Source organism: Aulonocara stuartgranti, assembly GCF_965226115.1.
Source record: "Aulonocara stuartgranti genome assembly, chromosome: 20".
NCBI lineage: Eukaryota > Metazoa > Chordata > Actinopteri > Cichliformes > Cichlidae > Aulonocara > Aulonocara stuartgranti.
This window is the reverse complement of record NC_138956.1, coordinates 25564829-25592097: the sequence shown is the minus strand read 5'-3', so window position 1 is coordinate 25592097 and position 27269 is coordinate 25564829. Positions and strand designations below refer to the sequence as shown.

The window sequence follows — 27269 nt, the reverse complement described above, 5'->3', positions numbered from 1 at the left end:
TGGATGGATGGACAGAGATGAAAGCATCAATCCACCGTGTCTTGTACAAGTAGTTGAGATTGGTGGTAGTGGTGTAATAGCTCATTATTTAAACTACAAACTACCTGAATATTGTTGTTGGCCACCACTTGATTACCACACTGTACCCATCTTCTGATGGTTGCCTGTAGCAAGGTAACATGCCATGTCACAAAGCTCAGATCATGTCAAACTTGTTTCTTGAACATTGCGATGAGTTCACTGTACTCAATTTTGTACTCAAATATGGACCATAATCTCTGACTAATATTTACAGAACCTTGTTGAATCTATGCAACAGGGAATTCATTCTGAAGACAGTAGAGGGTGGCTTCTGTTTCTCCTAAATAACCATTATCTTCATCCATCCGTTCATTCATCCATTGTCTTCATGTAGACAAATTGCCGGAGGTCATATCTTTTCTGTAGCATTTTAGAATATTGATATCGCTCCTGTCATCCAGGAAGGGTTAAGTTTGGTCTCATATCTGCTGTTTTTCCCTCCCTTTTCTATCACACTATGTGTTGCAATTGACATTTAAAGAAAATGGTTAATGCTGAGAGTAATGTTTTGTTAGGTAAAAGGTGTGTATCACCTGAAAAGCATGTGCTGTTGTAAAGTCAACATGTAGACAGGCATCAGCCTGCAATTTACCTTCTATTTGCATAGAGGCGTAGAGTGGCAGACGAGACTGATCAGCTTGAACGTCATCCTGTTTTTCAACAAGCAAAGCAAAAGCTGGTATCAATGTGGGAATTAAGACAAAAATCCTTGTACATAGGTCATCTCATTTATAACTAGTCCTGCATTGTATAGGCTGTCATGATCATAGGATTAAATGGATTAGACAATCCTGGAAAACAGGACAAACTATGCCTGATTCTCCCAGAGCTAATAGATTTCACTTTTTTCACTTCTTTTTTTGAAAAACATTTTTGTTTTTGTTTGTTTTTTTTTCTTTTAAATTAGAGTTTCAGCTTATTCGCCACTTTTTGGGAAAATATACCTGGTGATGTCAACAGGATTATCTCTGCTTCAACTGAACACTACATAGCTGCAACACAGGTTGTGTCATAAACTGTATTTAAAGGGTTAATCCTTTACGGCTAAGGGCATTTCCAAACATATAGTCAGTTTGCTCTGATATGAATCAGATGCAGAGTGGGGGAACTTGTTGTATTTCTCATCAGTTTCATTTCCTTTGAAAGAGGGAGGGGGAAATGTAAGCCAAAGTACATGTAAGAAAACCGCGGGAGAACCTTCACTCTGCTCTTTAGTTAGATGTGTCTATCGTAGAAATGATAAACACAGAAGGCTCAAATGAAGGTGTGATGCTAGTCCAGGTGAGACCATTGATTCTGTTGAGTTTAATTCCTCCACATCCTAGAATGCAAAGTTGGAGCACATCAGGGTTAAACAAGGTTGCCACCACAAACAAACTGTTCCAGAAATTGTGACCAGATGGACCCTCAGCATCAGAGTACAGACCTTGCAGTCTCTGCTGCTTTGATTTTGACTTTTTCTTTTTTTCCCCCCTCCAACTTTATTGAATTGTATCATGGAAGCGTGACACAAAACCATACAAGCAGAAAATGTACGCAAAAGATACTCTTCTAAAATAGTCAGACAACCCCATTAGTTATTTTCTTCCAATGAATAATTTTACGATTTCTAGTAGTTGTTTATTTTCCATGAAGAAATGTTACTGATCACTTCTGAACTGAAGCTCAAATGAAGGGATTCTTGGTCTTTTAAGCTCCTTCACTAATCGATCCATGCCTGTGTGGTTGTCTTTCTGCTGGGAGACAAACACTCACTGCAGCAACTCCCTTAAAGCAACCCAAACACTCACAGTTACTCTTTAAGGATGAGGCCGAGTGTTTCTCAACACGATCCTATTGGCAAATTTAAAATTTCACAATGAGGTCGTTGTTCCCAGCAAAACAGCTGACCTGTGTGAATGTGTCATCGTGACACGTTTTTGTGTCGCTACATTGCTTTTCTTTTTTTTTGTTCTGCCAGCTTTGCTCCACCAAGTATTCCTCTCAGGACATAATACGACGGCTAACGTGATGTAGTCAAAGCGAGCAGACTGGGAGCATCCCCTCCATCCTATATACACTCAAATATGAGAATCATTCCCATGCAAGGCGAGCCCCTCTGCAGCATTGCCGTGTCCATTTGTTCTGCTCTACTTTGCATGTAGGTCATCTGTAGTGGACCAGAGATGCAGCAGAGTGGCATCTGTGAACTTCAGCCTTTTTACTCTGTAATCCTTGTTTTGTATTGGGTTCAGTTTAAATTTTGACATCGTTTGTGAATAACCACAATGATTAAACCAGTTTACTAAAATCACAGTATAATGAACAGCTCGGGCGTTTTTAGCAGATCTCAGAAGCTGAACGTCACTTTCCCAACAGCAGTTATCAGCTGTTTATTTAACAGTTGTCAGTACTGTGTGCTTTACAGACCTTTAGACTCTGATTGGACTGATGCACACAAGGTGATAAACAGAAAAACACTGCTGATTAATTCTAAATCAGAATCACACCCAGTGTTACTTTGCAAAGTTTAGTTGAGCAGATTTAATCTAGTTGAAAATAACTGGAAAATGTAGTTTTAATTTTTAGGGTTATGATTTATTTTTCTGCTTCATGTTTTTATCTGTATATATTTTTGACACATCTCTATGCATTGGATAAATATAGAAAAATAAATATAGAAATGTACACAGCACTGGGGGAAGTCTGATGAGTCAGCATCAATGCAGTAGGGCAGCATGTCTGCAAAGATGTGATATTCTGTCGCTCACATCTGCAAATGAAATCTGTATCCAATTCCCTAAAAGCCTCAATCCCCACTGAACTGGAAGTGACGACATCTTAAAGTTAGGTCCTCACGACACCCTGTGCAAAGGACCCTTGAAACTTTACCACACACTGCAGGAAACAGTCTGCCTCTATAATGACACCCAGTGGTTAGTTTTAGCCTTAAGCTTCAGCTTGTAATTTGATGTGGCTGTTTGGACTGGCCTTCCTCAGCCTCCACTCTCAGACTAACCGTGTCAGTAAAAAATAGTGAGCGCCACTGCATCTGACCAAACGAGGCACCTTTTATGAAAGTGCACATTTATTTCTGGGATTCGTCCCAGATGGAAGTAAGACAGGTCTGTCATACACACTAAAAAATTATTTTTTCAGTATTTAAAGTCTGATTCAGAACCCCAATTTATCTTGTCTGCACAAAGCTTGGCCTGTGTTCACTTTAAATGATCGACCCAATGATGGAGTGGCCTATTTTACCCCGACGATGAGAATCAATGAGTTTATTCAGAGCAGGCATAATCTGAAACGAATAACTGCCCTCTGCAACAGGCGCTTTTCATTTTAGAAATATTAGTTAACCACTGATACTTTCTGCACATAAAAATAGCAGAAATAAATGCTGTAGAGTGTGCATGCTGTGCACCTATTTAACAAAATCACTTTTGATGCTCCCGCCTGAGATAGAAGAAAGGAGGGGAAATCATCTCAAAGGTAAGTTTTTACAGTTTTTTTTAGCATGTGTGTTTTGTTATAGAAGCGCGCTTTAGTTATTTTACAGCTTGTATCATGTTATTTTGTGCACATGCACATCCTAAAGACATCCCTTTATTTATAGTCTTAACTAAATATGGAAATTATGTGGAATTTATTTAACAGATTTCTCCCCAGAAGGACAATGCGTGAGTTTGTGTTCATTTATTTTCAGTTGAGCCATGGCAGCTGATCTGGATGTGGTGAACCTGTGTATTATTGCTGGAGGAACACTGGCTATTCCCATCCTGGCCTTTCTGGCTTCCTTTCTTCTCTGGCCCTCTGCATTAATTAAAGTGTATTACTGGTAATGTAGATGACTTTCTTGTGCTGTGCTTCAATTTATATTTTATACTATTCTATGATATATTTTTATGTGTCAGTCAGAATGTTTGGTTTGGAATGCTAACTTAATCCAGGATGCGGTTTAATCACATTATTGATGTTTCTATCTGATTGAATCTATGATTTACACTCAACAGCCACTTTGTTAGGTACACCTTGCTAGTACTGGGCTGGACCCCCTTTTTGCCTTTAGAACTGCCTTGATTCTTTGTGGCATAGATTTAACATGATGCTGGAAACATCCTTGAAAGATTTTGGTCCATATTGACATGATGGCATCACATAGTTACAGCAGATTTGCTGGCTTCCATTACCCCACTCACTGGGGCTCTATTGGACTGGGATGTGGGGACTGAGTCATTTGAGTATAGTGAACTCATTGTAATTGGAGCCTGATTCTAGCTTAGTGACATGGTGCATTATATTGAAGCTATAAGAAGATGAGTACACTGTGGCCATAAAGGGATAGTCATGGCAACAATACTCAAATAGGTAGCAATATTTAGAACAATGCTCAACTGGTACCAAGTGTGCCAAGAAAATATTCCCCACACCACTGCACAACTAGCAGCCTGAACTATTAGTACAAGGCAGGATGGATCCATGCTTTCATCTTGTTTATGCCAAATTCTGACCATACACTCTGAATGTCACATCAGAAATGGAGACTCATCAAAGTGGGCAATTTTCTATTGTCCAGTTTTGGTGAGCTTGTGTGATTTTTCTGTCCTTAGCTGACAGAAATGGCACTCAATGGGATCTTCTGCTGTTGTAGCCCATTTGCTTCAAGGTTTGGCCTGCTGAATGTTCAAAGATACTCTGGTTGAAACAAGTGGTTATTTTAGGGTTGTTGTTTTTTTTTTTTGCCTTCCTATTAGTTCAAAGCTGTCTGGCCATTGTCCTCTTACATCAACAGGAAATTTCCACCCAGACAAATGCTGCTCATTGGATAGTTTCTCTTTCTGACCATTCTCTCAAAGTCACTTAATCACCGTTCTGCTCCATTCTGATGTACGGTTTGAGCTTTCGCATCTCACCCTGTGATGGCTGATTAGATATTTGTGTTAATAAGCAGTTATACAAGTGTGCCTAACAAAGTGGTGTATGTACATATTGTATAGTGTACCTGGATTTTCTTTGCCCTTTCTTGTCATGCGCTTTGTGGTTTCTAATTTGGAAAGGTGCTCTAAAGATTATATTCATTTATCAATGACATTGTTGAAAACTGTGGCATTGGTTACCTAGCATACTTTGTTTAATGATATTTCTTGTGTCTTAGTTGCTGTGACTATCCAAGAAAAAGAATCTGCCTCATCATTAATCCTTTAAAGCATTTCAGCGAAGAAAGCCCAGATTTGAATTTGCATGTAAGTCTTTGTAGCTCAGATATGGTACCTGCTTGTTTTCAGGTACTGGAGGAGGACTCTGGGCCTGCAGGTGGGCTATGCGGATTGTGGTGGTTATCGCTTTTGTTACTCCTACAGAGGAAAGCCTGGAATGAGACCTTCGATCTTAATGCTGCATGGCTTCTCTGCTCACAAAGACACATGGCTCACTGTTGTCAAGGTTTGGCTGACACTAGACATCACATTTTACTTCCCAATAGCTCATGGGGCTAACACTCAGCTTAAAACTAGCTAACACTCAAACTTTTTGTCAAAGAAAGGCTGAATGTATGCTTTTAGTCAGACATCTATCCAGTAGAGTTATGCTCCATCAGTCACACGATCCAAGAGAAAGACTGGAATTTATTTCAATTTAAACATTAATTAGAAATGATTTCATAAATACATATTGTGCTGTTTATGAAATTCTTCTTAAAACACCCTTTCTTGGCTTGAATGCATTTCTCATATTAATGACATTAAGCGTTCTTTTTTGTCTTCTGCTGCTCCAGTATCTGCCAAAACATCTGCACATTATGTGTGTGGACATGCCTGGCCATGAGGGGACAACACGCACCAACATAGATGATTATTCCATTCAGGGGCAGGTCAAAAGAATCCATCAGGTACACCCAATAGATAGTTTTTAAAATATGTTGGTGTGTTTGTCAGGTGCCTAAATCATTCCAGTAAAACTCTGTTTTTGTCTTTTGTTCTTCTCAGTTTGTGGAAACCATCCGCTTAAACAGGAAACAGTTCCATCTGGTTGGAACCGGCATGGGGGGAAATGTAGCCGGGGTTTACGCAGCCTGCTATCCCTCAGAAATCTGTAGCATGACTCTCATCTGTCCAGATGGTCAGTCAGTGTGTTTGTGTGTCTGTGTATGCGTGAGCCCAATCGTACTATGCTGTGATGAAATCTGTCTGCTGTCAAGGTCACTTTGTGGGGTTCAGTTCTAATATGGTGAGAAAAAGGGAGTACGTTTTAGAGGGAAGACTTGTTTCGGCAATCAGTGCTTAGAGTTGTGGTAATTCTTTAGGAAATGAAAGTCAGTACACTGTCCTCTGAAGTCATGGAAACACACTTTTGTGTGTTCCTGTGTAAACCATCATCAATGAGCCCTTTGTGCTTTGTCCAAAGAGAGGCTGGATGCAGGAAAGAGTGAATATTTTAACTTTAAACAGGCACTCACATTTCTTAATAGACAGATAGAAAGAAATGAAGGAACTTACCAAAAAAACAGAAAAAGAAGTTAGATGTAGGAAGAGCTCCAACTAAGGACTTCACCTCTGTGATCAAATGGAAATAGAGTAGGGTCCTAAGATGTATAAGATGTAGAAACAGAAAATCCAAAGTTTTTAGAATCAGTGGGTTAACAAAATACAGTTAGTTTTATTCATTTTCTTGTTCAAAATAGAGGTAGTGTAATACCATACTATATTTTAAAAGTTTGACAAAATGGCTAATAAAATTAACATAATTCAACATCATAAAGACACATCCTGACATGCCAGATATATGTGGATTTAACTTAATGCTGTTTTCACAATTACTCAACACAAGTGAGTATGAACTGTAATGTAAGTTTATTTATTAAACACATTTCACTGTTAGCCGAATATGAACAATGCAATGTATGAAAAACCAAGATATTGACAACGTCAGTGTATTTACATGAGGGAGACTATTTAAAATGTACAAAGTGTTTCTTTTATGGTGGTTTTCCGTTTATCCTAAGGAGGAACGTGTGTGTGTGTGTGTGTGTGTGTGTGTGTGTGTGTGTGTGTGTGTGGGAAGGTGGGGGTGGGGGGGGGGTGGGGGGGTGGATATGGGTCAGGCTAACCAGTAGTGCCACTGAGAAATGCTGTTCAACTGGTTGGCCAAGTGAGCACTCATTCTGCAGCATATGGGCTCTGAAAGTGTGAAGGTTGCTTAGTTTGTTACTTTTTTTTTCATGACAAAAAAATATGTTCAGCTAGACATAATATTTAATTACTAATATAAACCCTACATTCCACCTAAGACTGGATCTGTAATTGGACCCATTATGCAATTAATTTTCCCAGGGCGCAACATTAAATGATTGGGACTGGGTTTATTTTATGCCAAGACACGATAAAGACACTGTTTAGCAAAATATAAATCACATTATTGAACAGAGTAAAGGATAAGGTGCAGGAAAGCCACAATTTATTGTCCCCATATGAGGACGGGGGCTCTCTGGAGATTAAATAGTGCCTTTTTAATAGCAAACCGATTAATACAGAGCATGAAATTAACTTTGTGTCCAAAATCATCATTTTATTCTGCAGGAATAAGACATCCATGTGAGACCAAGTTTGACAATCATGTGCAGGACCTGGAACACAGCAATTACACCCTGAACATCCCGCTGATCCCCACTACACCCGAGGAGATGGAGGATATGTTCAAACTGTGCTCCCATGTTCGCTTTAAAATTCCTCAGCAGGTCAGGCCTTAATTTCAAGTATACATTTTTTTTGTTTTGTTTTATGCGCTAATAATTTGCAATCATGATGTAGACTATAAAAATAACAAATACAGAGTAGTAATCGTCTTACTGAATTGCTTTGTTATTCGAAGCTTGGCTTATTTTGTGAACTTTTTGTTAAAGCTACTTTTTCGCTGATTAGATCCTTCAAGGCCTGGTAGATGTCCGAGAGCCTCACAACACATTTTACCAAGAGGGTCAGTTCACTTTGTATTGAAATATTTCAGTATTTTCCAGTTTAGTGGAAAAATTCCAGTAAATTCTCTTTTTCTTTAGTTTTTATGGAGATTGTAGGTGAGAAATCAAGATACGCCTTACAGGACCACTTGCATCTAATAACCACACCTTTACAAGTGATATGGGGCAAACAAGACCAGGTAAACTAACACAATGACTCCAAGTACATAAATGATTACACAGCAGGTTTTGCGTCTAAACTAATCTGAAGATTCATATTCCAGGTGCACACGTGCTGTACACTGAAAGTGGTGGCTCAGGCTTTCTATTAAAGAGAAACTTTATAGAGCAGGGGTATCAAACATAAAGCTCGGGTACCAGATTTGGGCTGAGAAAGACTTCAGTCTGGCCCACTGGACGGCTTTGGGAAATATGAAGGTCGTAAATTGAATTGCATTTTTATACGTTTTACAGCTTTGGCTACTGATAAAGACTTCCCCCATGGCCATTTATACTTCACCAAAGTAAATAGGTAACAAATTTAAAAAAATGAAATAACAGAGAAGTTCCTTTTTCCCACTATTTTTCCTCTTCGATTAAATTCATAGATAAACTTCTTTACACTGACAAAAAGAAGAGTTTCACTGGTCCACACCACTTAAGATCAAAGTGAGCAGTGCAAAGTTAGTTTGGCATCCCTGTCATAGACATACTGGTAATCATCTGCATTTGCTCAGGTGGTGGATGTCTCTGGAGCGGCAGTGATTGCAGAGACCTTGTCTGAATGCAGAGTGGATCTGCTGGAGAACTGCGGACACTCTGTGGTGATGGAGAGGCCTTCTCGGACAGCCAGACTCATTCTGGAGTTCATCATCTTGCAGCAAAATGCCAGAAGTGGCACAAAGAAAGCCACCTGACCTAAAGACTTTTCATCGTTTCATGTTATTCTAATGCTCCAAGTGCTCCTGCTTTTGTATAGAAGATGCAGACACCTCACAAAAATGTACAATTAAGATAGTAAGAAATTATTGAAGGCTTCCTGCATTTCTTCAGTGTGAATGAATCACATTTCTGTTATAACACAAGCTGCATGACGATAATAAAACGACCATGCGTTTATGTGTGAGCGTGATTCACTGAGAGGCGCCTGCAGCTGCACCAGGACCTCCCTCCTTCTCTTCCTTGATCCTTCTTGTGTGCGCAGTCTTGGTTTAGCCCGGAGCCGAGCACAGTTACCCAGTGCGACCAGCGGTAAACATCAGTGACTCTCAAGCTGCACCGTTAGACACCAACCACAGGCTTCTGTCGCTGAATAAAAACAAACACACAAGTACGCACGAAAGAGAGCAGGTAAGGCATGGTTTTAGCTCATGTGTCACTCACTGCTCGGTCCTACTAAGACCCTGGCGTTAACCTTAGCAGTAGGAGCAGCTAATGGGATGCTAGCTGCGTTAGCTTGCTAACCAGAAGCTAGCAATTAGCTAGATTAGCGGGTTGTATGTTAACTTGTATGCTTTCATTGTGTTTCACGCCACACAGCTCTGTGTATCCGAGCTGGGTTTGTGATGTAGTAACGGTACTGAACTTAAAAATGCACTTCGGGGCTTGCTGTAGCAGCTTGTTAGCCAGTTGGCAGCAAATACTGCAAAGGCACTGTCGACTGGATATTTTAAAGAAACATTGGTTAGCTGGCTTCACTAGCATGCAGTGAACCAATACACCTTAGTTAAATGTTGTAAGTAAAACAGGTCTGTGTGGGCAGTTTTATATAGGGTGCTTATCTGCGCCAGGTTTAAGTTTCAAGTTGAGTGCTTTTGTGGTTTCTGCTATTTAGTCCCGACTTTCATGCTTTGAAAGTGAAATGTTAAGTTTATATTTAAACAGGGAAGCAGCAATTGATAGAACCAAGCCTTGTATTTGCTGCTCTGCAACCAGCCACATTATAGTAGCATAACAAATGAGATGGGGAGTACTAAGGGTTGCTTAAAGGAAATTAAGAATGAGGACTGTACCGCGTACGTTATTTGCCTATAGATGAAAGCTCAGATCATAAAACCAAATTCTGCGAGTATAATTTACATTAGTTACTCTCTTACTTAGAACATTGGCTTACTTATACTTGCTTTATTACTTTAAGTATACAGAAATATGCAGATACTCTAAGTGTCTCCTTGTGGTACACAAGTTGGGAAAGTGGATAGTAGTGCTTTATTATTTAAATTGGCAATTTCCTTTAAATTAACACGCACACATACATACATACATACTAGGGGTGCAACGATATTCGTATCGATATCGAACCGTTCGATACAGTGCTTTCGGTTCGGTACGCATATGTATCGAACAATACAAAATTTGTAATTTATTTTATCAACTTTCCTTCTGACGATGCTGTCTGTGTTGAGCGCTCAGTGAATCTGCGTTCGACTACTCCGCCTAGGGTCGACAGTGCAGCCTAGGCGGAGTAGTCGAACGCAGATTCACTGAGCGCTCAACACAGACAGCATCGTCAGAAGGAAGAGCGCAGGGCAAGCTAGCGAGACAGAAGTTAAGCTCCCCTTACAACATGGACCTCCCCCATGGACCACCCTCATTCAGATCTGGCCTTTGGAATTATTTTGGTTTTCATGTGACGTATGACCCTGAAGGTAAGCGAGTCATGGACTAAAGTAAAACAGTATGTTGGATGTGCCATGCAATGCTCAATTACATGGGTGGGAACTAGTGTGTTAGCGCAGTTAGCTCGTTAACGTGTTGGCCGTCTAGCCCCATGCACGGGGCGATCGGCGGTAGCTCGTTAACGGAGATTTGCCGTGCTGTGGCGTTAAGGTCATTTCAACGAGATTAACCTGAAAGCACTAGTGGGAACACAACGAATATGACTGCACATTTACGCCGACATCATCCTAGTGCAAAGACAAGTGGAAGCAGAAAAAAAACAAGCAAGCATGCTACTAACTTTAGCCGAGTCATTTAGACAGCTGTTTAATATGCTGCTGAGAATATAGCCCAGAAGAAGCGGATAGTATAGCTTTTATTTTGGAAAGAGACATTTCTCTGTAATAAACTCTCTTTTCCAAAGATGAGTGATTCCTCAATCAGATACAGGGCTTGCAATATCGCTAGCCCGACGTCCCGGAGCTAGCGATTTTTTTTCAGTCGGGCTACCAAAATCTATCTCTGCCCTGCCCGTCGGGCTTTTGTAGGAAGGAAAAATATATGTCAATGCTTTTGCATTCTTTCGGAAATGTAGCTGGGTAATTATGTCATTGGCATCGATGAGCCACTGTCAATATGTGACATATTGAAATCGCGTTTGAATTTGCGCTTGTTTTTTTGCTTTCACTTTGCAATCGTGCGAACTGTGTATAGAGAGCGACAGCACTGATCTGTGAGTGATGATAATTTGTGCACCAATTCCTCTGACATCGTCTTATCAATCGTTAGCTTACTATGCAAACATGACAAGTGAACTCTCCCGCAGCTTAAACATGTGAGAGGTTGATCGCGCAGAGAATTGCTGAGCTTATGTGAGTGCGTGTGTAAAAGCAGCAGGATATATATTTGACTACGATGACCTGGATGACTGAGAACCTTCACAGACAGATATATATTTTAGTTCTGCTGAGCCAAATAAGACAGGTCAGGGTGAAGAAGTGACAGCCAAAGAAAAGCTTACCACAAATCGGAGAAGTTATGACAAATCAGACTATAAGGCAAAAAGAAAGTGCAGCTTTATGGTTTCATGGACAAAAGAATTTCTGTGGCTGCAATATGATGAGCTAAATAACCAGGGCTGCACATAAGTGGTCCGCAGGTGCGTATTCGCTGTCAAAATAAAAAACACGCACAAGGGTTAGGGTTAAATTTAAAAACTGTACTTTTGAGTTAAAATATATATTTATAATTTTAATAAATGACAAATTAAAAAGGCATGAACATTTTTTTTGTATCGAAAAAATATCGAACCGTGACACCAAAGTATCGAACCGAACCGTGAATTTTGTGTATCGTTGCACCCCTAATACATACATACATACATACATATACACACACATATACACACACATACATATATATGTGTGTGTGTGCGTGTTTGTGTGTGTTTATAAGCACTTCCTTTTTTGGCTCCTCCCTTGGAGGTTGCCACAGCAGGTCATCTTCCTCCATATCACCCTGCTGCACCCTAACATCCTCCTCTGTCGCAGCAGTGCAAATTGTTTTACTACACTCAGTGAATATCAATGAAATACTGTATAGTGACATCTGGTAACATTGTTATTGTCATTTGTATTTCTTTAATCCCCAGTTGATCTTGTTACTTTAATGATGGTTTAAGGACATTACTGTTTTTATAGCGTATTCTTATATTCCCTTTTCTGTTATTCTTGACCCTGATTGGGTACAGCTGGAGAACTATGTAAAAAAGAATAATGTCAGAATTTCCAAAAGAACAGCCAGATTAGTAAGGTTTATGACAACTATCACGAGTAACTGTGGAGGCTAAAACAAAAGCCTGTCATCTCGTGTTTATGCAGAGTGGCTTTTGAGATTATTTTCTTTAAATTAAATAAAATCCATACTTAGAAATTCAGACTTGTGCTGAGCACACAAAGCACTTCAATGCCATGTTGGCTTTGGGATTAAGGTTCAGAGCTTCAGCTCCACCTGTTCCTGAATGCAAATTTAATAAAATCTTATCACAAGAGTCCCAGCATCTACTAACATCCCAGGCTGCTGACTTCACAGTAAGAGGGTAAAGTCACATTGAAAATAACACCACTCAAATCTTTTGCACAGTCTGTTTATTTACGCTTACCCTTACTCAAATAACTCAAGGCATGCACACAGATGCTTAAGTCTGTACTGAAAAACCTCATTTAACCTAGAACAAGACTGTGTCCGTCTTGTTCTGCATATGAAGTCTTGTTACAGCTGATGTTAATATCACTGTTTTCTCACAGGTGAAATCAAAGTGAGCTGATCCTCATTCGTTCCCTCTCTATTTTGGTTCTGGCCAAGCTGCTATTCTTCTACAAATGGATAATGGAGACTGGGGCCATAGGGTAAGAGACACCTAAGAAACCTGACATGTGTCTGACAATGGATCACATAATCACATAAACTTGCTCTGTTGCCACTTTAGCTGAAACTAGTTTAGTCTAATAAAGCAAATCCTGCATTAACCCTTTAAAGCCAGTCGGAGCAGGCACGCTCTGTTTTGCATAACTATTTTTAAATCCCGGTAGCACTGCAACCACGTAAGCTATCGCAATAATTTTTTTTTGCATATGAAACCGGAGGCGTTGTACTTACATCTTATGCCATCAGCTTGTCCTAAGTCAAAGTTTCCTTCCACATATAGTGTAACAGGTATTACAATTAAACAACATGAGATATGCATTAAATTATTGTCTCGACGACTTTGGACCAGTATCAGAAAGTTCTAGGTAAGACTATGGAGCCTTGAAAGGATCAGCAGAGAAGGAACCACACAATGATAGATAAGATGTGATTTGAATAGAAACTGTATTGAAAGTTGTAAAGTTTACAAACCCTGCCTGTCTAAAGCCGGCTTCCTACAGTGCACAAACGCACATTAAAGGGCCCAAAAATAAAATCAAAACAACATCCTCTTTAAGGAAATTCTCCAAAGAGTTTCAATTAAAGAGCTTCCGCTCCCGTTGCTCAGTCCACTTCTCTTTAGAAAGAGAAATTAGAGTTCCTTGTGTGTGTGTGTGTGTGTGTTTCTGTCCATTGGTTCTAACACTACCCGGGTAGATTTTTAAAGTGTTAGTCTTATCTGTATCAAGGAAGGTAGTAATAGTCCTGAGGTTCGCTGAAGATGGATCCCACGGCTGGCCACACCGCACTCGGGTCCGTCGACAGTCACTCTCTTGGGATTGGCTCGCCACTGAACCCACAGGGTTCAGATCTCAAATGATCCAGTCCTGGTCAAAAACCAATCTATGCACACAGTGCAGAGTGCATACATTACTATTTTATCTATGCCTTTTCCATCACTCATCTTTCAGTCAAGTATTGCTCAAGTATAACAAATTATTTTAGTTATACAATGTCTCAACCATCATAAAATAACTTGAGTTACATCACACAAGGTCTTAGTGCAACAGAAAATATACCTTATATTTACCCTTTTGGGAATAAATAAACTTATAAGATTCACTCTCCCATATTTATCCTTTTAACAGCTTGCTTTTAACTGTTCTTCTTTTTAAGATATTTCAACTTGAATTATTTCTCAGAAAAATATATCAACTTCTTTAAACATTAACACATTCAACAGAGTAATGAGATCCCTCACATTTTATAATCACATTTTATGAACTTTTTGCATCTTCATCAAATGAATTAACTTCTAAGTCAACAAAACTGAAAGGGTGCATTTAAGCACTACATGACAATATTACTGCTTCTCCAACGTTTTGGAAAGCTAACAAACTCAGATGAATCACAGTAATGTTAGAACACAGAGATCGCTAAGCAGTAGCTTAATACTAGCGGTTAGCTGGGCACATTCTAATGTATACTTTAGCACTTAAAATTAAACATCTGCACATCAGTGATCTTACAGTACTTTAAACATAAATATCACAACTCCGACTGGTTTTGTTTTTTAAAGCAGAAAATATATTAACAGCAGTCAACTACATGTCTTTATGGTGCTAACATTCATGTAGCATCCCTTACCGGAGCTCGTGGTGAGATAGCTCGTCCAGCTGACGCAGCTTCCCACGGCCGTATTTCACAGATCTCAGATCCAGGATCTTTCAGCTAATTTGGCGGTTGCCTCGTGAGTAGCGGTTGCCTCGTGAGTAACGGCTTCCACAACAGGAAATGTTGACTAACAGAAAGTCATCTCAAGGCATACTCGCCTCCTAGCGGCGGGGAGGGAAAATTACACCTCCAACCTTATGCAGCAGCACAACCCACAAATCTGATGTGGGTTACAATAGCTTTGCAAAAACTGCATTAAAAAGCACTTGCAGCAACAAAAACATAATATTCCAGAAACGCGCTTTGCCAATCCGATCAGCTATTTGTAACACTTCCTATGTCCATCAGCGTGAACTATCCATGTCCTCCATGTCCTGCCCGAAACCGGAAGTGATGTCATTTTGCGGAAATGTAGTTTTTTACCATCAGGGCCTTATGAGCCTATACTGGTGTTTTTAAAAGTTATGTTTGACTTTATGACTTTGTGTCGTTTCTGGGATGCTTAGGACTCATATTGCACTGCTGGAAATAGTTTATTTTGATGCATATGCTGTTTTTTTTTGCAAATTTGCATTATAATATTTATTTTCGTTTTTCCTGCAGTATATAAAAATTGGTGTATTTCAAAAATAAAACTATGAAGATACTTAAAATAAATTTCGTGTGGTGGGAAACTATTTTGTGCAACTTTGATGTTTAAAAGGTTTTTGATTTATTTTTTTTTGGGGGGGGGGGGGGCTCTAGATTCAGTGACTTGTATTGTGTCCACTCATGTTTTACCATATTTTTTTCATTGTAATTTTTTTTTTTATATAGTTCCAATAGCATGAGCTTGACAGGTTTTTCTTTTCTTTTAGATGACTACTCCTGTTACCTTGAACGTGGGAGGCCACCTATACACCACCAGTTTATCCACGCTGCAGCGCTATCCGGACTCCATGCTGGGAGCCATGTTCCGAGGAGATTTCCCTACAACCCGCGATTCCCAAGGGAATTACTTCATCGACCGGGATGGAACACTTTTCCGGTACATCCTGAACTTCCTGCGGACATCTGAGCTTACCCTTCCTTTGGACTTCACAGAGACGGACCTCCTGAGGAAAGAGGCGGACTTCTACCAGATCGAACCTTTGATCCAGTGCCTCAACGATCCAAAGCCGCTGTACCCTCCTGACATCTTTGAGCAGGTCGTGGAGCTTTCCAGCACTCGGAAACTGTCAAAGTACTCAAACCCTGTTGCTGTTATCATCACGCAGCTAACCATAACTACTAAGGTTCATGCCCTGCTAGAAGGTATTTCTAACAACTTCACCAAGTGGAACAAACACATGATGGACACCAGAGACTGCCAAGTGTCATTCACCTTTGGACCATGTGACTATCACCAAGAGGTGTCCCTAAGGGTTCACCTGATGGACTACATAATGAAACAGGGCTTCACCATTCGGAACACACGCGTGCATCACATGAGTGAGCGTGCCAATGAGAACACGGTGGAGCATCACTGGACTTTCTGCAGACCCGCTCATAAAGTTGAAGACTGAGTTTACGTAGCACAATTGTTATAGGTGACACTACTGCTGGATTTGTCTTTTATATTACGCAAATCATGATTTTAAAAAAGGAAAATCCAGAAAGCAAAAATCAAAGAAGATGTGAATTTGGATTTATTCACCTGTTCGGGGCTACAACTTTTCCTGTGCTATCCCTACACATGTTTATTAGAGTGCAAGGCCTACCATAGAAACATGGGATTTTATACATATAGGGACATTGAATCGTCCCTATACTAAAATAGTGTGGGTAAATTATTATTATAGGAATAACGGTGGCTTTAAAAAGAAAAAAGTCTTTAGAAATGAGGTCATAAAGAAGGTATGATTTGAGTCTGCCTATGCCGAGTACCTTAATAGTAAAAAAAAAAAAAATGCATTCATACGAAGTTAAGCCACAATTTGTAGAAAAAAATAGAACTGTAGAAGTTAATTTAAAATTATTATTGACTCCAGACACATCACTAAATGTTTTTGTAAGATGTCAGGAGTATACTTTTTATAATACTAATAATATGAATAATAACTTATTTAGCTCAGTAGCTTCTTGGTCAGTTTCTAGTAGATTTTGAAATTAGTCTCTTAGGTCTAGCCCCTTGTATGGTACTATTTCTGAAGCCCCCAGTAGTTGTTGCATGTGTCTGACTGTTTTGTGTATGTATATTGTACATATGTCCTGTGCGCGGTTTAAAATACACCATACTGTTACTGTTCATATCACCAGTAATGTTTCCAGCCATTGCAGCCAAAATAAACCCATCTGTGTATTTCATTTCATTAAATTTGCATAGTTTCTCATTCTAACTCTGATGTTTAGATCTGATGTAATTTGTCAGTTCTAACATCAAGGCTCCGTGCAGTCGTGTACAAAGTCACTATAGCTGTTATTTGGAGGAAATACAGTAGAACATCTATGAAACACAATGATTCATCTGAATAATAAAGCGTGTATATGTTTAACATTAGGTGCAATAGTTTTGCAAAAATATTTTTTAAAACTGATTTTCTTCACAAAACAAGCCATCTTGATTTAATTGTATATTCTTTTTATGTACATTGTAAAACCAAATACTCAAAGTACTTAAATTAAGTAATGTAAGTCTTTCACAAGAACCTGCTACTTAGTAAAATTAAATTATATTATTTTAATTTATTTTAATTTAATTGGCAGACCTCTTTGGAAGGGTTTGATTTCTGGGGTTGATTTGACCCCAAACATAAATGACATTAGTCTTTAGTGTGATATAACAGCTGGATTGGTTTAGATTCTGAGAAAGACAATGGAGTAAAAGTAAAATGTCTGTCTTTCATCAGTTGCTCTTCCTGCACTAACATTATGCAAGGTTTAACAAATAAATTTTTATTTTTGGTTATATGTATTTTTTTTTTAAATGCACTCAGTGATCCACCTTCAAAGGGGTTCAAACAGAGCATGCCCAACACATTCTACGCCAGACTTGACAGCAGTCTTATTGGACCGATGATTTTTTTTCCCAAATACTATACAGGTAAGTTTTGGCAGAAATTTTTAAAATTCACAAATGAAAGAGCTTTATCATGAACATCAAACTGAGATTTTGAATTCTAGCATTAGCCCACGTTGTCTTAAGTTTTTGCTTTCCACTTTCTTTTCTCCTGCCTTAGAACTCAATCTTCAAGATCCACTATCCCACCTCTGCACATATCCAAACCATCCCTCTCTATTTGTCACTTGGGTTGATTTGCTAAGTATTTTTTAATTTAATTATTAAACATTTTACTTTTATTTTAGTTAAATGTAATCAAAATATTGGAGGTGTGATAAGCTTCAACTTTTAAGTTCTACTAACTTCTTTTGGTTTGCAGTGTACAATTTCCTTAAAAACATGAAAAACTAGGTCTTTCTCACCAGTCTGATGTACATTTTCAGGTCCAAAATATAAGGAGATATAATCATAAAATTAAGTTTTGTGTTTATTTTATTTTTTGCCTACACCAGGTGGCATTTTGTTGTTGCTGTTGTTGTTGTTTTTACTTCTCTCCACTGGCTCCCTGTGGTTTTGACCAAAAACTAGATTACTATGAATATACAATGAGAACTTCATTAACCTGGAGGGAAGTTCTTGTGCCTTTTGCATCCTCAATGCAATAGGGATAGAAACAGGAAGAGAAACAGAAACAATGTGTGCAGACTTGCAGTAAAAAAACAAGATACAGTTGAGAACTATCAGTATGTGCATTAGTGCAAACAGGCAGAAAAGGACAGAGTGTTAATGAGTGATAAGAGAATAAATAACAAGTGATACTTTCATAGTAGTAATAATAATCATCATCCCATCTGGTAAAGCACAGATGGGATGATGTAAGTGTATGGTATGATAGAGTGTCAATGAACATTTGTAGAAAAGAACAGTTTTTTAAATAATATTTTTAATTTATCATTGCGTGAATTGTAAAAATGTGTAGCCTATACACAGATTTTTTAAAAAGAGGTTTTAATATTTTATTAACTAAACGTGTGTCATAGCCTGCACCTCTTAAATTATATTTTGCCTACACCGTCCTCAGTCCCCTTAGCTATAGATTTCAAATCCAAAAAAGTGAAAGACGTGAATGAAAATAGAGACTGTAGCAGTGCCTGGATAGTGATGGATATGTTTTGGGGGCTTTTTGCCATTAACAGATAGCTGAATATTTGAATTTAGGCATTAATTCTCAATGTTTGTGAGACCAAAAGCTTTAGTACAAAAAGGCGATGTAATTTTGTACAGGTGTAACTGCATCTTTTCTTTGTTACAAATACAAGACTGATTCATTTCCTGCCTTGTATTTATTCAGATTCAACATCAAACTTAAAAAAATAGTCCATTTTCATTCTCAGGTATGAATCGGAGGTCGTTTTCAAAAGTTTCAGAGAATGCGTAAAAAGCAATGGAAACAATAATATATAGTTAGATATTACACCCATTGTGTATTTTTCTGTCATGTTATGCATAAAGGAGCAGAATATCACCACTTGACATACACCGATACCACCCGGATGTTACGACTCTTCTTGGGTGCGTTGGTTTTCCTTCAAATCCTCGAGCTGCTCTCAGTTAGTCTGTAGATCCTTGAGTGTTCCGCCCGTTTTGTATAAGCCAGTGTCGAAAATTAACGCACCCAACTTAGCACGTCCGTTGCTCTCATAACATTTGCTAAGGACGTGCTGCTCGTATTTACCCACGCTGTTTCTTAACAGTTCACCTTCAGAGTTTCTCTGGGGCGCCGTGGAAGTGTTTGTTAGGACACAGTTTGTGTGTCAGGATGTTTCACAGGAGTAAAAACATTAAAGACTTACTGAACATTGTCCCGGGGAAACGTCGCCTCGGTGCGTACAGGTTCCTTCCAATCTTTTTCTGTATCGGGGGAATCATGGAGTGGATCATGATCAACGTGAGGATAGGACAAGAGACTTTCTGTAAGTGTAAGCCATGGGTTCACTCAGCTAGTCTAACCGACACGTTGAGTATCTATTTAATAGATAAGTTAGCTAGTTTTAATAAGTTAGGCTAGCTGTGTTAGCTGACCTAGCAAATGTTAAAGGACAAATAAAAGGCGCCAGTGTGCTCTTCTTTTGGTTATATGCTAGCTACCGGTTTGGGAAATTACTCCAATGCTTGTGGTCAGTGCTTTCATACACGTGTTTACCTCGAGTTTACAGTGATCTTGACACACTTGAGAGTGCCTACAGTCAGTAGTTACTAGATAGTTGTAGGTACCTACGGTGTGTACCAACACTTTTGTCGACCCTTCCAAACGGGTCTAAAAGCAGTCTAATCAGAGAAGAGTTCCCATGTAATCCCATCAGAATCAGATGATTTTTTATCAATGTTATTATATGTTAACAGTATGAAAACTGTGAGTTACAGGTCCTTCCAATGGGAGGCATTTTTGAGCTTTCATGAATTCAGAAGGAGGAGAAGAGGCCAACATTACATTTTCAGAGCTGAAAAACAAACACACGTTTTATTATGGAATAATTATCCCAAATTACTGGAGATAACTATGTCGTAGAACAAATGGCACCAATTTAATGCGTGTGACACAGAATACGCTAAAGATCAAGTGTTTTTAAGCAAACTTTAAAAGGGTTTGGTCACCCTGTTGGATAGATGGCTATTCAAACCAAATTAGGCCATTTGCGGGGCCTATCTTCTACTGGGATTCCTACTGGGCCAAATCCATCCAGGTTGCCAGTCTTTTGCAGGGCTTACACACACAGAGACAGAGCGGCTCACATTAACACCACCACCAGTTAACCTAATGTGAATGTCTTTGGACTGTGGGAGGAGGTCAGAGTTGCCAGAGGAAACACACAGGCACCACACTGCAGACTCCACACTGAAAGGCCCCAGTTGGCCGGTTGATTGGAACCTTTATGTTTACAGTCATATAATCAAGAAATCCTCATGTTTTGGAGGCTTGAGCTGACCTCCTAAAGAAATTAAGCAATTGTGAAAATATTCATTTTCTTTTAAGGGCAATGTGGTTAGCTCTGTTGTCGCAGCAAGGAGGTACTGTGCTTGAATCTAACCTGGGGCCTTGTTCTGTGCAGTTTCTGTGTCTGCATTGTTTTCCCTGTGTGTACCTCAGTTTCCTCCCGCAGTCCAAAGACATGTGTGTTAGGTTAAATGGTGATTCTACATTAGCTGTAGGTGTTAACAATTGTCTGTCTGTATGTGTTAGATCTGCAACAGATTGGCGACCTGTCCAGGGTGTACTCCGCCTCGTGCCTTATGACAACTGGGACAGGCTCCAGTAATTATTGTAACCATAAGATATTAATGTAGAAACAGTGTTGTAATGTTATATCTGGGAGCTTTTTTAAACCACTATCTGCTATAAAGCAGTAGTATATAAACAACTTATTTTTAAAAAAATAAATAACTTTGTTTGTGAAATATTAATCTTTAAATAACTAGTAACCATCCATTAAATGCATGTAATACTCTGTGTGTCCCTTTGAAATGTGGTAATGTTGTAGGTGGTCCAGTTAAGTACTTGAGTACAGTGGTTAACTAACAAATGCACTTGAAAGAACTATGGTGTCAGAATCACTGGAAAAACAAGTTTCCACCTAATTATACGAACACCCACTCAAGTTGGAAAAACAGGTTAAAGACTAAAAAAATGCTGATGCACATGTTGCTGTGTTATTGATATATACACAAAACATGGAAGTTGTCAGTAAATGTCCGGGTGAGTGCAAAAATGTTATAATCTAATGGTGCAAACTGGTTTTTTTTTCTTTTCCTGCTAACATTTAATTTATAATATGTCCAGGTAGAGTTACGTAGGTTAGTTAGTTATGGGGGGAACTATTTTCTAGCTGAAGAAAATGGACCATCCAGTGAATGCATGAAAGCAGGGAACATTTGTCACAATGCTAGAGATAGAGTGAGCGGGGTCACTCAAAGACTGAAAAGAAAAAGGACTCCAGTGTGTTTTTACTCTCACTAAACCCATTTCTCATTATTCCAGATGTGCTGTCAGAACAAAAAGGGCTCAAATCCTCTTGTGTTTAAAAAAAAAAAAAAAAAAATCCACCCTGCACATATTATCCTGTGATATTGAGAGGCCATTTGGGGACAAAAGAAGTGTTTTTCTCTACTGAGGAGAAAAAACTATTCCCTGTGCTGTTTGTCAGCTTGGCAGTCATTTTGTTATAGATATTAGATATTGCCCAGATTGCTTAGAAATTCTGCTGGATAATAAAAACAGACATTTTCACTTGCAGTAGCAGAGGGAAAAAGGAAACACCAACTTTTTCCACCTGCCTCTGCAAGTGAAAATGTCTGTTTTTATTATCCAGCAGTGGAAAAAAAAAAAGGTGTTTTTTCCTTTTTTTTTTGAGGGGGGGGGATTTTTTTTAATATCCGGAACCCTGGAACTGCCCCACCTGAGTGGTATGCACTCATTACTAATGTTATGCGGTTACATGTGTCTTTCTTTCCTTCTTCAGCAAGCCAAAATATCTGCTGTGCATGCTCACTTTGACACTGACAGTTTAGTAGCATAAACCAGTGTGTTTCTTACCGTGACACATAAACTGATAGTTGGCACATTTTCAGTTAGACATCAGTGTCAAGTATCCAGAATGCTTTCTCTGTGCAGTTTTTACTGGAGACACATTTCAGTCTTTTGAATCTGTTTTCTTTCCAGATGATGTCTACAGAAGAAAACAGTCAGAACGAGAGTACCAGCAAAAGATAGCAGATGGATTGATAGTTCTCAATCAGTCTCCAGCCAAGTGAAAGATGATGATTGGATTAAATAAGGACTTGACACGTCATCTAAAGACAGTGTGGGACACCCATGCAATTATGAATGCTGCTAAAGAAACGAGTGAAAAGCTGATGGTGCAATGACTTCCAACATGCAGGTTTTATTATTTGTATAGTGTTCATTTGCAGCACTGCAGTATAAAGCAACAGGGTAGAAGAATCCGTTTCAGAAAGATGAAAATAATAACGACAAAGGCATTATTTGTTTGTGGAAACCATATTGAGATCTCATCGTTGTAATGCCTCATATTTAAAAAAAAAACAAACATTGCATAGCACCAGCTAGAGAAACCATCTTCGCCATGTACCAACTAAAAAAACGACTAAAGGTGTTTTTATTTTGGATATTGCTTTTAAACAAAAAACACACTGTTTCATTTGTTGATCAAATCTTTTTGTTATAAAAGATTTCTAATTGTGTAAGTTTTCAACTGTGCGATATATGTATCACTATAAAAATGTCGCTTAAGAACTTTATTTTTCATTATTTATATTTTTTTCTGTGCACTAACTGTGCATCTTAATCCCACTCTCCTTCACTTTACCAAGAACTCACTAGAGCCCGACCGATATATCGGCCAGCTGATATTATCAGCCGATATTGGCTATCTGCCAATACGTGCATAGCGACACATTTCATTAACAAGTAAAGAAGAGGCATTATGTTGTTGCATAGCTTGGCCATCAGAGGACACACCCCAACTTTCCTGTTGGCAGCATATGTTCGAAATGTGATGAACACAACAGCCAGCTGATTTGAGCAGAGTCGGGCAGAATGTAAATCCACAACTTTGTCACATTAGTAAGGACTCATGAATAACTAGAAATAAGAAATGCCAGGGAAATCTTTGTTTTGTCTGCCCAAAAGGAAAAAAAATATCGGCAGATATATCAGATTTTTAAATATCCAATTATTGGTATCAGTTTTAAAAATCCTATATTGGTCGGGCTCTAGAACTGACTCACAAAGTCTGCCTCAGTTTCTTTTGTGTTTCACTTGTACCAGCCAATAGGGAGAGACTGCAGACAGATGAAGCTGTTAGGGTGCTCCGACAGCTTCAGGGGGTTCCCATCCAGTCTCACCTCGTACATGTTGGTCCGAATGTAGTGGCTTGTGTTTCCTTTGCAGAACGTCTCATCTGTTATTGTTGAGATGTTGTTGTTCTGCAGGAGATCAATTCAAGAACACAACCTTGGCTACAACTTCCAGACAGAAAACAAATTTCATTTCTTCTGCAGTTTTTTTTTGTTTGTTTTTTCAAAATAAATAACAGATGAACTTACATGCAGATGAACAACGTAAAGAGACTCTGGAAGATGGGGGACGGCTGTCAGTTCATTGTCTCCGAGATAAAGGTATGCCAGTCTCGTGAGTTTCTGCAACAACACAAGGCCACTATTTAACATGCGATGATGATTTCTGCAGGGGTTTAACATTAGGCATTTACTTGCCAACTTACTTTAAAAGCATTTGCCTTTACACCCTGGTTTTTAAGCCTGTTGAAATTGGCATTAAAAGTTACTAGCTTGGATGGCAGCATGGGAAGTTTGGTCAGTCTGTTTTCTGCGAGTTTGAGCTCCTCAAGATTGGGAAGTTTTGAGAAAGATCCGTCTTCTATCTCAGAGATGAGATTCCCAGACAAGTCAATTCTTCTTAAAGTAGCTGAAAAATGCAAATAATGGAAGTAAAAACTTAAGAGGAGAAGAATACTTCAAAGGATTTTTAAAATTATTAGTATTGTTTTACCTGTGTCTGCAAAGTCTTCCCTGTGTATTTTTGTGATTTTGTTGAAGCGAGCATAGAGATACGCCGTTTCTTTTGGCAGGGTTGGCACGGCTGACATGTCAGGGGACACGTCCTCGCAGTAAACTGATCCACTCAGACAAACGCACAGTAGACATGTTGGCAAAACTGAAATGATCACACATCTTTTCATCATATGGCATCATTTATATACACTTCTCAAAACAACCCCCCCCCCCCCCCCCCCCCCAAAAAAAAAAACCAACAACCCCAAAACAAAAGAAAACAAAGATCCAGCAAAACAAAAATAAATGTGGTGTACACACAGGTCCTTTAATTAGCTGCAACTAAACTAGAAACAGTTGTGTATGCACTTGAAAATGCACTGCACCTAGTTTAGCCGAGGACACTTGATCAGTCCCATTATTACGTAACATGAGCTTTAGCTCCATTCACAAAAATGTGGAAGAATGCCTTTGCAAGTGTTGCATAATCAGCTTTGAAAGAGTTGTGGAAAACTTTTTTTTTTTTTTAATAAACCTTACCTTCTGCTTTTGGAAGTACTCCACCATCAGTATCTGTGTCTTGCAGGACGCCATAGTCCGACGCACGTACCGTAGCTTTCTGCAAAAAGAAGAAATCATCTCAGTTAGCTCTCACTTTTGTGCATATCGTCCTTGAAGATAGTTTTGAACCTCCCCCCAAAGCTTTCTTACTGCAGGTGTTCTTGCTTCCATGTATTCACCCTTTGCTGCAGAAGACACTATCCATGGGAGCATTACATATGTGAAAATTAAAATCCTTAATGGTATCATTGTGCCTCAGTGGCTGGAGAGAGGAGGACAGAGCTGTCTGCTAGGCTGAGATCTGGGGTACATCTGAGAAGGAAAATTTTCCATCCACTTTTATTAAGCTGCCAGCATACTGCTGAGTAAGAAAAGGAAACTAGTTTTAACTCAATACACGCTGTATTTGTGTCACATCGACTGGTCCGGGTCACTCTTTAAGATTGTGTCGCCTTATTTCTGTCCAACAGATGAGCATTTAAAGCTCGATGGGGATGTAAGTGATGAAAACTTTGGATCATAAGAAAACCATTGAGTAAACCCAATGCATGAAACAGTTAAATTCTGTGGGTGTCACTGCTGTTACTGGGGGAACAGCTTGGTACTGGATGAAGGTATTACATTTGAAAAACTGATTGATTTACCAGCAGTGAAGCAGAGAGAGCAAACTGTTGAGTATCTTTTTACTTGGATTGTTTTCCATCCATTTGGACTGCTTCTTTATCAGAAGTGACTCTCTTTCTGAATAACTGCTGTGGTTGAGGTTATTGTCCTGTGCCTGTCCACTAAAACGTGTCCCGATCAGTTCTATTGATTGTTTGATCACAACAGCTTGCCTTAACTACAGCCTCGACCTTTCACATAGTTTGATAGTTACTGTTCCATCATTTACTAACTTAACTTCCAATAGATCAGACTCTCCAAATTATTCTAAGCATACATCAGATCAGTCCGTTGCAGAAGCTGCTCCTAAAACCATGAACAGCCAGGTTCTTCAAATCAGAACCTAATCTCCCCCCCCCAAAAAACATTACTTCTTTGTTTTTTAAATAAATCTAAGTTTAAATCTAAGTTCATAATGATTAGAAAAAATGGGATTAATTAATTCCTTTTTTTTCATTGAGCAAAGATTTGTAAATTTTAATTTGACACGTAAAATGAGATTGCTGTAGACACACACACACATGCACACAAGTACGCAATGGAGTCAAAGGAGCTTGCAAAGAAAAGCGTCTGAACTTCTTTAAGTTACTTGAAGACGTTTCACCTCTCATCCGAGAAGCTTCTTCAGTTCTAAGGTCAAATGGTGCAGAGTGCCAGATATAAACCTAGTGGGAGTATCCCCCCACAGAGGGACAAAAGAACCCCCTGATGATCCTCTAATCGCCTGAGCCAAGGTGTGAAACTGGGTGTGGGTCCCAATCAGCCAGAGTTTCGGGTGAGTTCATTGTGAAACCTGGCCCCACCTTATCATGCGAATTCCTGAGATCAGATGGCCCAGGATGTGAGTGGGCGTTAAGGCGTCTGGGAAGGGATCTCAAAACTGGATTATAGATGGCAGAGAGTTGGTGTCGTAAACCCCCGCCTCTGTTCAAAGATGGTCGCTCACAGTGGACATAGATGGCTTCTTTCACTCCTCTTTCAAACCATCTGTCCTCTCTGTCCAAAATGTGGACATTGGCATCCTCGAAAGAGTGTCCTTTATCCTTAAGATGCAGATGGACTACTGAGTCTTGTCCTGTGGAGGTGGCTCTTCTGTGTTGTGCCATGCGCTTGTGAAGTGGCTGTTTGGTCTCTCCAATGTAGAGGTCTGGGCATCTGGAGAGACCAAACAGCCACTTCACAAGCGCATGGCACAACACAGAAGAGCCACCTCCACAGGACAAGACTCAGCAGTCCATCTGCATCTTAAGGATAAAGGACACTCTTTCGAGGATGCCAATGTTCACATTTTGGACAGAGAGGACAGATGGTTTGAAAGAGGAGTGAAAGAAGCCATCTATGTCCACTGTGAGCGACCATCTTTGAACAGAGGCGGTGGTTTACGACACCAACCCTCTGCCATCTATAATCCAGTTTTGAGATCCCTTCCCAGACGCCTTAACGCCCACTCACATCCTGGGCCATCTGATCTCAGGAATTCGCATGATAAGGTGGGGCCAGGTTTCACAATGAACTCACCCGAAACTCTGGCTGATTGGGACCCACACCCAGTTTCACACCTTGGCTCAGGCGATTAGAGGATCATCAGGGGGTCCTTTTGTCCCTCTGTGGGGGGATACTCCCACTAGGTTTATATCTGGGACTCTGCACCATTTGACCTTAGAACTGAAGAAGCTTCTCGGATGA

General features: G+C 39.4%; 4 protein-coding genes across 5 annotated transcripts; 3 read left to right on the top strand and 1 right to left on the bottom strand.

The window, feature by feature from the left end:
* Window positions 1-3362: 3362 nt before the first annotated feature.
* abhd6b (abhydrolase domain containing 6, acylglycerol lipase b) lies at window positions 3363-9042 on the top strand. Its single transcript, XM_082518881.1, has 9 exons — window positions 3363-3555; window positions 3770-3901; window positions 5349-5505; window positions 5837-5950; window positions 6048-6180; window positions 7638-7795; window positions 7980-8034; window positions 8114-8214; window positions 8752-9042. Exons 2-9 carry the CDS (start codon window positions 3777-3779, stop codon window positions 8929-8931), a joined length of 1023 nt encoding a protein of 340 aa, XP_082375007.1. The 5' UTR covers window positions 3363-3555; window positions 3770-3776; the 3' UTR covers window positions 8932-9042.
* A 145-nt stretch (window positions 9043-9187) lies between these two features.
* kctd6b (potassium channel tetramerization domain containing 6b) lies at window positions 9188-17678 on the top strand. 2 transcript variants are annotated; one of them, XM_082518882.1, is made up of 3 exons: window positions 9191-9364; window positions 12979-13080; window positions 15610-17678. In XM_082518882.1, the coding sequence occupies exons 2-3, from the start codon at window positions 13054-13056 to the stop codon at window positions 16294-16296; spliced, it is 714 nt and encodes a 237-aa protein (XP_082375008.1). In that variant the 5' UTR covers window positions 9191-9364; window positions 12979-13053; the 3' UTR covers window positions 16297-17678. The 2 variants fall into 2 exon arrangements, with proteins under 2 accessions (XP_082375009.1, XP_082375008.1); XM_082518883.1 differs by lacking the exon at window positions 12979-13080 and having other exon boundaries at window positions 9188-9364.
* Window positions 17679-19440: 1762 nt separating this feature from the next.
* Window positions 19441-22984, top strand: uqcc5 (ubiquinol-cytochrome c reductase complex assembly factor 5). Its single transcript, XM_082518770.1, has 2 exons — window positions 19441-19744; window positions 22489-22984. Exons 1-2 carry the CDS (start codon window positions 19591-19593, stop codon window positions 22578-22580), a joined length of 246 nt encoding a protein of 81 aa, XP_082374896.1. The 5' UTR covers window positions 19441-19590; the 3' UTR covers window positions 22581-22984.
* On the bottom strand, window positions 22692-25334 carry ognb (osteoglycin, paralog b). The gene is made up of 6 exons (XM_082518769.1): window positions 25071-25334; window positions 24900-24978; window positions 24358-24522; window positions 24071-24273; window positions 23895-23987; window positions 22692-23774 (listed from the first exon to the last, which is right to left on the bottom strand). Exons 1-6 carry the CDS (start codon window positions 25167-25169, stop codon window positions 23604-23606), a joined length of 810 nt encoding a protein of 269 aa, XP_082374895.1. The 5' UTR covers window positions 25170-25334; the 3' UTR covers window positions 22692-23603.
* Between the last annotated feature and the right edge of the window lie 1935 nt (window positions 25335-27269).

Excerpts from the sequence above, each read along its gene's own strand:
- abhd6b (XM_082518881.1), top strand. The coding sequence starts at position 3,777 with ATGGCAGCTGATCTGGATGTGGTGAACCTGTGTATTATTGCTGGAGGA. Across the intron at positions 3,902-5,348 it reads TTAATTAAAGTGTATTACTG|GTACTGGAGGAGGACTCTGG; the intron begins GTAATGTAGATG and ends GCTTGTTTTCAG. Across the intron at positions 5,951-6,047 it reads AGGTCAAAAGAATCCATCAG|TTTGTGGAAACCATCCGCTT; the intron begins GTACACCCAATA and ends TGTTCTTCTCAG.
- kctd6b (XM_082518882.1), top strand. The coding sequence starts at position 13,054 with ATGGATAATGGAGACTGGGGCCATAGG. Across the intron at positions 13,081-15,609 it reads ATGGAGACTGGGGCCATAGG|ATGACTACTCCTGTTACCTT; the intron begins GTAAGAGACACC and ends CTTTTCTTTTAG.
- uqcc5 (XM_082518770.1), top strand. The coding sequence starts at position 19,591 with ATGTTTCACAGGAGTAAAAACATTAAAGACTTACTGAACATTGTCCCG. Across the intron at positions 19,745-22,488 it reads GATAGGACAAGAGACTTTCT|ATGATGTCTACAGAAGAAAA; the intron begins GTAAGTGTAAGC and ends TTTTCTTTCCAG.
- ognb (XM_082518769.1), bottom strand. The coding sequence starts at position 25,169 with ATGATACCATTAAGGATTTTAATTTTCACATATGTAATGCTCCCATGG. Across the intron at positions 24,979-25,070 it reads TGGAAGCAAGAACACCTGCA|AAAGCTACGGTACGTGCGTC; the intron begins GTAAGAAAGCTT and ends TTCTTTTTGCAG. Across the intron at positions 23,775-23,894 it reads TTTACGTTGTTCATCTGCAT|AACAACAACATCTCAACAAT; the intron begins GTAAGTTCATCT and ends GATCTCCTGCAG.